General features: G+C 45.4%; 1 protein-coding gene across 8 annotated transcripts in view; it reads right to left on the bottom strand.

Annotated features, from left to right (window-relative positions):
* The window catches only part of Tom1l2 (target of myb1 like 2 membrane trafficking protein), a 120,003-nt gene that overhangs the window by 41,279 nt on the left and 69,202 nt on the right, over positions 1-9,522 (bottom strand). For all 8 annotated transcript variants that reach the window (XM_026780328.1, XM_026780329.1, XM_026780331.1 and 5 more), the window contains 2 exons: positions 4,900-4,978; positions 571-720 (listed from right to left, as the gene is read on the bottom strand). In XM_026780328.1, coding sequence (XP_026636129.1) covers positions 571-720; positions 4,900-4,978 — 229 coding nt within the window. The remainder of the gene's footprint in view (positions 1-570; positions 721-4,899; positions 4,979-9,522) is intronic.

The raw sequence follows: 9,522 nt of genomic DNA, 5'->3' as shown, positions 1-9,522 counted from the left end.
AAAAAAAAAAAAAAAAAAAAAAAAAAAAAAAAGAGCAATTAGAATTCGTGCTACAGATAACTGTTGTCTAATGCTTCCAGGACTTGGCGCAGATATCTCCTTCCTGAGATGCTTTCTACGCTCTGGCCTTTCCAGCAAACTCCTCCCCGCTTTTCAGGGTCCAGCAGAAATGTCACCTCTTCATTGAAACATCCCTTAACGTCATTTCTACTCGAGCTGGTTCTTGCTCTGTGACCTGACTAGCATGTACATGACTCTAACATGACCCTACCTACTCTACTTATCTCCACTATACCCCATGACCCCAGAGGCTTGTTGAAGCCCTCTCTGTGCCCACTTGTCTGGGCAACAGAAGGCTGAGTACTTAGAAACTTCCTGGAGAATCTGTCAAGTATCAAGAGAGCCATTGCTCAGGATTTCCAGTAAAATGATGATAAGGAAAGCAAGTATTTTGTAACAAATATTTAAACCTCCAATCTGTGTCTTTCCCTCCAAAAGAGTGGGAACACATGAACATGATCACAGTTCCCATCTTACACACAACAAAACGGGTGAGGGAAGCCAGCTCACCTGAATTAGAGCAAGCACTTTGTCCTGGACGATAGTGGGAGGGTTATTCTTGGGAGAGATAATTTTGACCAGAACGCTGTCGATGAAGTCTCGGTTGGCTACGAGGAGGTGAAAGCGGTGGCCACAGTTCTTCACACAAGTCTCCAGCACCTGAAGTTGTGGGGGTTGGGGGGAGGTCACCACACTGGGAAAGCGGAAGGGTAGCTGAGTTCCCCCCGTCAGTCATGCTTCCAGATCAGCTTCCTGTTACATCCCTCTAAGCCAACCCTCACATACCTCCGCACTAATTCAGCCGGATCCCCGTTCCTTGAGAACGACAGTGCTGTGATGACTAAAAGCTCCAGACCCTGCACAGTACTCAGGCAATTAGTCGGTAACTGAAACATGGGTTTTGCATGAGAAGGATATTGGTCTTATAATGGTATCAAAATGAAAATTAACATTTTAATTATTTTCTCTAGGCCTGGGTGTGAAATCTTAGCCAACGAGACATAGGTTCTGTCATAAGAGGAAGTTGCTGGGAGAGCTCGAATTGCCTGGTACACGTGAGGAAACAAACACACATCCCTAACAAACTCCTGTTCTGCAAATAAATCAGCAATGACAATGGACTGCAACCCTTGACAATGTGGGCCTCGGCTGCCATCCTTCTTCAGGGAGAACCCTGTTCACTCCTCTCATATCTGGGGAGGTCAGTTGCTTTGAAAGGCTGACAGGTTCTGATCAGGTGGCAGTGGGAGTTAGACTTAGCTTTGCTACTTCCTCCCAGGACAAGTTTTACTCAGTCTCTGAGTCCTCAGCAGGAAAGTGGAAGCAATGAGCTCTTCCTTGCAGGGAAGATTAAGGAGGACATACGCCAGCCAATCACTTTGGCATCCTACGCAGGGTAAGTAACCTGCTGCATCCATAGCTTCTTGCATGTCCCCAGGAGAGTACTGGGAGTACTGGGAGAGCCTCTCCAACGTCAAACACAAGTTTCTTACTTGGTCCCTCCCGAAATCAGCCCACAGGATCACCTGACCCTTCCCAAGGCACCTCCTCCAGAGTACACTAACGAATGCCTCCTATAGGGATAGTGGCAGCAACTGGGGATACTTCTAACCACCTCATTGTTCCCATGTGACCATGAACCCTAAGTGGTTCCTACCATAGGCTCTTGCCTTGAAAATGTGCAGACAAAAAGGTTCACAATTAACAACATAGACTTCGTGCCAGCTACATACCAAGTACAGTGAGATCCCTGCATACTCTATGTAATTTCATTCTACTCTTAAAACTACGATGGTCCTTTCAAGTACACCTTGCTGCCTTATTTTTCAAAGCTAAGAGGCTTAGGAAGGAAGAAGTAGCCCAGAGGCAGGATGGGAACTCTTTTCCTTCTTTTGCAATGCAAGAGACTGAACCCATGGTCTTGTGCATCTAGGCAAGCACTCTACCACCAAGTTACACCCCGAGCCCAGGACGGGAACTCCGATTCACTTTCTTAGGAGCCCTGATCTCCTGACCCACCTGAGGACACCAAGTCACTCCTCCTTTGAGCTCTCTTCCAAGCAGTCACATCAGCTGTGATGCCCTCAGGCACAAGAACTGTGTTCTGACTTATTTGTCCTTCTCTTGTTCCTTGAGCTAACTCTGGAAGAAGGCATCAAGCCATTTTGAGATGTCAGAGTCGAAGCTCTTCAGTACTGTGGAACTTCACCTAGGAGACCTAGCAGCTCTGCCACCCCCAAGTTACCCTTTCCTTCTTTTTCTTGCAGGCTCCATGTTCTACTTGCTGCACCCAGGAACTGTTCTAAACTCATAGTCCTTGGGGCTTCTGCACACTGCTATTTATTTTTATCTCATGTGTGTGGGTGTTTTGCCTGCATGCATGTCTGTGCACCAAGTGTGTGCAGTGCTCGTGGGGGCCAGAAGAAGACACTGGATTCTCTGAAGTTGGAGTTACAGATGGTTGTGAGCCACTGTGAGGATGCTGGGGACCAAACTCAGGTCCTCCCTAAGAGCAGTCAGTACTCTTAACTGCTGAGCCATCACTCCAGCCCCACAACCACAAATTGAATTCAGCTAAAGGGAATTTCCCTTTCCTAATTTCTGATTGTGTCTGATTCTGGGTGACCACGAGGTGTAAGTTCTCATTCTCAGGGACCCAGGGGACTAGTAAGAGGAACTAAAGGGGTTCTTTCTGTCCCCAGGCATGTTGCAGGAGACCTTCTTCTCTAGGATTCTCCTCTCACTCTCTGGACTCTGGAAATGGCTGCTGGGCTGCTGAGCCCTTCTTTTGCAAGGAACAGGTGAGGACCAGCATAGTCTGCCTGCTGGGCTGCTGCACCCCTCTTTCCCGAGGGGCAGGTGAGGACCAGCAGAGTGGGAGGCTCAGGAAGCTGGCCTGGGTTAAAGTAACTAGAAACAGAGGAGCAGGCCAAAGTCAACCCTGGGCTCTGGTTCTGTTTCCAGGGAGACCATGGTCAGAACACTCATCTCTCCTTCAGTTCTCCCATACAGCAGACCTTAAGGTCAGGGTATCCTGTCCCAGTCTCCAAAAATGCTCAAAGCTTCTATATATAGGAGGCACAGGAATTCCTCTCTGTCAAGGCCACTTCAGGCTACCCTTCCAAAAAGGCTCTTGGCAAACGTGACTTTGTGGCTTTTGGGGAATGAAACACAGTGGCAACTATCTGAGACAGCCAAAACCCATGGAATAAGCAAAGGGGGCCTCCCAGCAATGAGAAGCAGATGTTAGGAACACACATGTGAAGGCTCAAGCAGAGAGGGCCTTGGGATCTCTAACTCCATTGGATAAATACTAGCAGCTAGGCAGGGACAGATGTGCAGCTGCGAAAGGGCCACAAGGAAGGAACAGGGCTGACAGCAACTAACAAGTGAAGCCATCATGGCAAACATAAAACCATGCCAGTGTGCCAGGCAGGGACTTAGGAACAAGGACAACAGCTCTGCATGTCCACAAGCCTTCCAAGGGGCTTGCAGAAAAGACCCGGCCATCAGGAAGACCAAATGATGGCTGCCAAGCAATGCAGAAGGAGGTAAGGAAATGTAATCACTCTAAAAAGCTTCCCACCAGCCAGGCGGAGGTCGTGCACTTAGGGGCAGTGACAGGCGAATAGCTGTGAGTTTGAGGCCAGCCTGGTCTACAAAGTGAGTTCTGGGACAATCAGAGCTATCTTGAAACCTGAGAAACTCTGTCTTGAAAAACAAACAAAAAAAAAAAAAGGAAGGGAGGGAGGGAGGGAGAGAAGAAAGAAAGAAAGAAAGAAAGAAAGAAAGAAAGAAAGAAAGAAAGAAAGAAGCTTCTCATGGTTACCATGAAACTGGCATGAAGAGGGACAAATCCCAGAGCTGGCTCCCCAATGACACATTCTTGGCTCCATCAATATTGAGGTTTAAAAAAAAAGCTTTCACCTATTTCTGAACTGACATTTTCTTCTTTGCTATGTAAACCCCCAAGCCCCAGCCCTGGCGGAGAAAGTGTTCCCATTAAGTGTTGGACTTTATTTGGGGGCAGACAAAGATCACAACAGCTCTTCTGCTTCACAACAAAACATGTTATTTGGGGTAAATAACCCACTTTCCCCGCCTACAGGAGCTGACATGGTGACTTGTTACAGTTTCTAATCAAAAGTCACTGTGGCCCAGATTTTAAGGCATCTGAGAAACTGTGAGCTTTCAAGACAGAAATAGCACCTGAAATACCCTTTTTAGTCCTCTGTATCTTAAGGAGGAGCACAGTTCTTATCTATTTGCCCTGAAAGGAGTTACTTGGCTGACTTTTTCAAGACCCTTTGTATTATTTTCATTTTTATCCCAAACAAAAGACCATTCTAGGATGGCACACCACAGCTGTGAAGGTAAAACTCAAAGGCCTCTCAGAGCCCAGTCTCCTCCACTGTGAGAGTAAAGAACCCACTTTAGAAGGGGGCTGCAAGCATCTCATCAACGTTCTAAAAGCTCCATCCTGGGCAGGTGGTGGGCAGATAAGAGTGAACATCAGTATAAAGGGGAAACACTCCCAGAATCTCAAACAGGCTGACAGCAGGAACAAGGCCTGCCCTGGTCTTCTATTCACTGTTGCTGGGTACAACCATGCTATCCACACCTTATCTTCTCCTAGTATACATTAGCCTGTTTACACTCGCCTTCTGCATCAGAGGTGGGCAGGGGATCCCAAGGGTCTCTTGGGAGATGCTGCTGAACCAAACAACACGGGCTGCACGCTGGAAGTCCGTCTGTGTGGGCAGGGGGGGGGGGGGTCCTAGGAAGAGTGAAGCCTGTGTGTATGTGTCCTAAGCTTCCCTCCCAGGAGACAATACTCACCGTCAGGGCCAACATCACTTCTCTGTAGTTCCGGTTCCCGTTGAGCCGCTTCTTTAGTGCTCGAATGGCATCCTTTGGCCTGGTGAAAAGGACATATATACCATGTTTCACAAGCCTTGTGGGGCACTAGTGCAGTGCAAACCAGCAGAGGTAGCAAGGTTGTTCATGGCAGCATGTTTGTAAATGGAAAAGACTATAGAAAAACAAGTGTCTACAAAAGGAAACGGGGCTAATTACATCATGGCTTTTATGCAGCTGCAAAAAAGAATAAAGAAACTTCTTGTATATTTTTATGGACCAAACTCAAAAGACATATGCATAAGAATAAACAGAATCAAGGACTAAAATCACATGATTGTCTCAATGGATGAAAAAAAAAAGCCTTTGACAGAAATTTAGCATCTTTGTGTAGAAAAAGCTCTGAAGAAGCAGGAATAAAGGCTGTATATGTAATAAATCTACACACAACATCTTACGGAACAGGGAAAACCAGAAAGCATTTCCTCTAAAATCAGCATTGAGATAAAGATGTCTACACTCTCTGGACTCATTCAGTATAGTACCTGGAGTCTCAAAAAGAAACAAACAAGATACAAACAGGAAAGGAGTAAGTCAGATTATCTTCTTTGTAGATGATATGATCTTATATATAAAATCCTGGGCCAGGTGTGGTGTAACACACCTTTAATCCCAGCAACTGGGAAGCAGAGGCAGGTGGGTCTCTGTCAGTTGGAGGCTATCCTGGTTTACATAGTGAGTTCTAAGCCAGCCTGGGATACATAGTGAGACCCTGTCTCAAAAACTAAAAGAACCCTGAAGATTGCCAGAAAACTCTTAGATCTGATAACACTTTTAGTAAAGCATCAGCTACAAAATTAACATTTAAAAAATTGTGGTAAAGCAATGATGAACATGCTAAAAAGAAATGCGACAATTCTACTCCCAGTAACAGAAATAGTTCCAACAAATGCACAAGATCTCTATAATAAAAATACTGAAGGGAGAAAAATTAAAGAAGACAATAAAAGACAGAAAGAACTCCCATGATCAATTATTGTCAGAATTAAAATTGTAGAAAAGGTTATATTGTCTAAAAAAATCTATAAATTCAATGTAATCCTGATCAAAATTCCAATAATATTCTCTGCAGAAACAGAAAAATATGACCTTAATAAGCCGTGGGTAGTCAAAGCGATCCTGAGGGAAGAAAAGCCAGACAGTGCTGGAGGTACCAGCACCACACTGGAGAGCCTGAGCAGAGCTCTGTCAGAGCAGCACTGTACCGGCTCCACACACTGACGGAATACCGAAATAACCCCACCAAATACAGCACCTCAGTCTTTGTATTTTCTCTCAAGACAGGGTTACTCTGTGTAGACCAGGCTGTCCTGGAACTTGCTGTGTATACCAGACTGGCCTCAAATTCAGAGATCCGCCTGCCTCTGCCCCCCGAGTGCTAGGATTAAAGGTGTACGCCTCCACCGCCCAGCAAACCAGCATTTTCAATGAACAGGCTGGGGAAACTGGCTATCCATATGTAGAAGAATGAAACTCAATCTTTATCTTTCACCCTGCACAAAAATCAGTTGAAAACAGATCAGAGACCTTCAAGTAAGACCTGAAACAAAGAAACTGCTAGTGAACAGCTTAGCAGGCATACTTCAAGAGACAGTCACGGGCAAGGAGTTTTAATTAATTACAAATATTTACAAATGAGATTGCATGAAATTTAAAACATTTCTGCACAGCAAATGAAACAATAATCAGAGCAAAGAGACAGCCCCCAGAATGGGAGAAAATCTTTGCCAACTATATACACCTTATAGGGAATTAATTAATCTTGAATAGACAAGTAAATAAATAATTAAACAACAAAGGGACAAATCATCCAAATGACCTGAATGGACGGTTCTTTTTTTTTTTTTTTTTTTTTTGTTTTTTCGAGACAGGGTTTCTCTGTGGCTTTGGAGCCTGTCCTGGAACTAGCTCTGTAGACCAGGCTGGTCTCGAACTCACAGATCTGCCTGCCTCTGCCTCCCGAGTGCTGGGATTAAAGGTGTGCGCCATCATCGCCCGGTTCTTAAAGAAAAACTTTTAGCAACCAATAATCGCATGAATAAATGTTTAACATATTTAACTGCAAGAGAAACAAATTACAACTCCATTGAGATTCCATCTCACCTGAGTCAGAATGACTACTGTTGAGAAAATAAACAGGGCCAATGAGATGGCTCCATGTGTAAAGGCTCTTGTTGTGCACACTGGCAAATTAAGTTCAACTCCTGGGACCCACCTAAAAGAGCAAGGGGAGAACACACTCCACAAAGTTGTGCTGTAACTTCCACAGGCTCACTGTGGAATGTGTGTGTGCATCACACACAATACTAATACAATTTAAAATTAAAAGAAACAAAAATGCTACAAAGGTTGGGATGGGGCGGGAGCCCTTACATGCTGTTGGTAGGAACATAAATTAGTCTACATGGATCAGTAGTTCCTCACTATCAGAAACTAGAACATCCACATGACTCAGCCCTCTGCCATCACAGTGGGCTCCAGCCACCAAAAGGCACGTTGCTGGTCTTGGTCTTCCCTTAGGCAAATGTTTGGAAGTCAGGGGTTCTCACTCCTGTGGTTCTAACAAGTCTCACACATGAAAATATCCTGTCAAACATGCATGAAGAAGTTGAGGCAGAGGATGGCCACTCTGCTAATCAGCCTCATCTAGAGAGGAAGCACAGACTTCTGGAGGAGAGCTGTGAAGAAATGGCTCGGGCTGGAGTTAAAGAGAGGCTCCACCATTCTTGCAGAGGACCGGGGTAGGGCTACCAGTACCTACATCTGGTGGGCACCGAGTACTCAGTAAGCAGCTAACAACCACTTGTAACTCCAGCTCCAGAGGACCCAGCTCTTCTGGACTCCCACACTTTTATCCAATGACCACACAGAGATACATATACACACACATAATGAAAAAAAAAAAAACTTAAAGATTCAAACCTCTTATTTCCTATCTCCAACTTGAAACACAGTTGCTTAACCTGAATTCTTGGCTCCTGAGCCAAAGGACTGAGGAGACAGGAAAGGGCCCCAAACCAGGGGTTATACAGTAAATTGGCTGCTGGTTTTGTGTGTCAACTTGACACAAGCTAGAGTCACCAGAGAGAAAGATGCCTCAGCTGAAGAAATGCCTCCATAAGATCTAGCTGTAAGGCATTTTCTCAATTAGTGATCAATGTGGGAGGGTCCAGTCATGGTGGGAGGGGCCGTGCCTGGACTGGTGATCCTTGGTTGGATAATAAAGCAGGCTGAGTAAGCCAGTAAGCAGCATTTCTCCATTGTCTCTACATCAGCTCCTGCCTACAGGGTCCTGCCTTGTTTGAGTTCCTGTCCTGGCTTCCTTCAGTGATGAACAGCAATGTGGAAGTGTAAGCCAAATAAATCCTCTCCTCCCCAGCTTGGTCTTTGGTCATGACATTTTGTCGCAGCACTAGAAACCCTAACTAAGACATATAATATGTGCAATTTCCAACAGGGATGCAGACTTTATAAATACAGCATTTGAGCAGCTATCTGCTTGGATAGGCTGGGCTGAAGAAAGTAGGCAACTTAATGGCTAGACAAGACTGATTGCCTCTCTGCAGGGTCTGCTCTTTGTCATCCCAGGCTGACAAGCTGTAGCTTCTCTCTACGTGCTCTCTTTGATCTTGTCTTGGATTTCCATAAGAAAAACAGGCACTGCCCTGGAGGATGGTGTATTTCTGCCTGACAGAATGTTATAGCATTCCCAGATTATGGGTGGAGGGCAATCAGATAGTAGGCAGGCTCTGGTTAAACTGAAAATCCCTTCCCAAGAGCTATGCTTCATGAAGTGCTACCTGAGAACAAAAGAGAAGCCTTGCGTTCTGCTGATCTGAGGGAGAAGCACCAGAGTAAAGAATCACTCAGGTTGGAGGAACCACAAAATTTAAAGGAGCCACCAAAGGCTGTAGGAACAACTACTGAGTCAAAGGCCACAATCAGGGAGGCAGGATCAAGGGAAACATGGGTGTGAGAGGTACCAAGCTCCAGGAGCTCTCAGTAGAAAGGTGGGGCCCCACGGGGCACTCTCAAGACCACTGACACCCTGATCAGACTCCTGTGAGCCCTTCTTTCCAACAGTGGGGAACTCTTCAGTGATTCTCAAACAGCTGGGAATTAAGTCTCCAGCTACAGCTGTTCTCCTGAACACACACCCTCGGCAACCATTACTACCGACTGCATTCACTCAATCGCCCGTGTTTCTCTAGCTTAGAGGCTGCAGCATAAGGACTCAGTGAGCCAGGAACAGTCAAAAGGAGTTGTGCAATGATCAGATCACTGGATCCTCATCAGAGTCTGCCTACTGATTGCTCTAGACTACACCCACTATATATGAATTATTTATTCCTCTAATCTTTACTATAACTTTATGAGATGGGCACTATTGGCAAATCATTTTTTTTAAATATTTATTTATTTACTTATTATGTATACAATATTCTGTTTGTGTGTATGACTGCAGGCCAGAAGAGGGCACCAGACCTCATTACAGATGGTTGTGAGCCACCATGTGGTTGCTGGGAATTGAACTCAGGACCTTTG

Source organism: Microtus ochrogaster, chromosome 7 (genome assembly GCF_000317375.1).
Source record: "Microtus ochrogaster isolate Prairie Vole_2 chromosome 7, MicOch1.0, whole genome shotgun sequence".
NCBI classification, from domain to species: Eukaryota; Metazoa; Chordata; class Mammalia; order Rodentia; family Cricetidae; genus Microtus; species Microtus ochrogaster.
The sequence above is the reverse complement of the archived record's forward strand: the minus strand, read 5'-3'. Positions and strand labels throughout refer to the sequence as shown.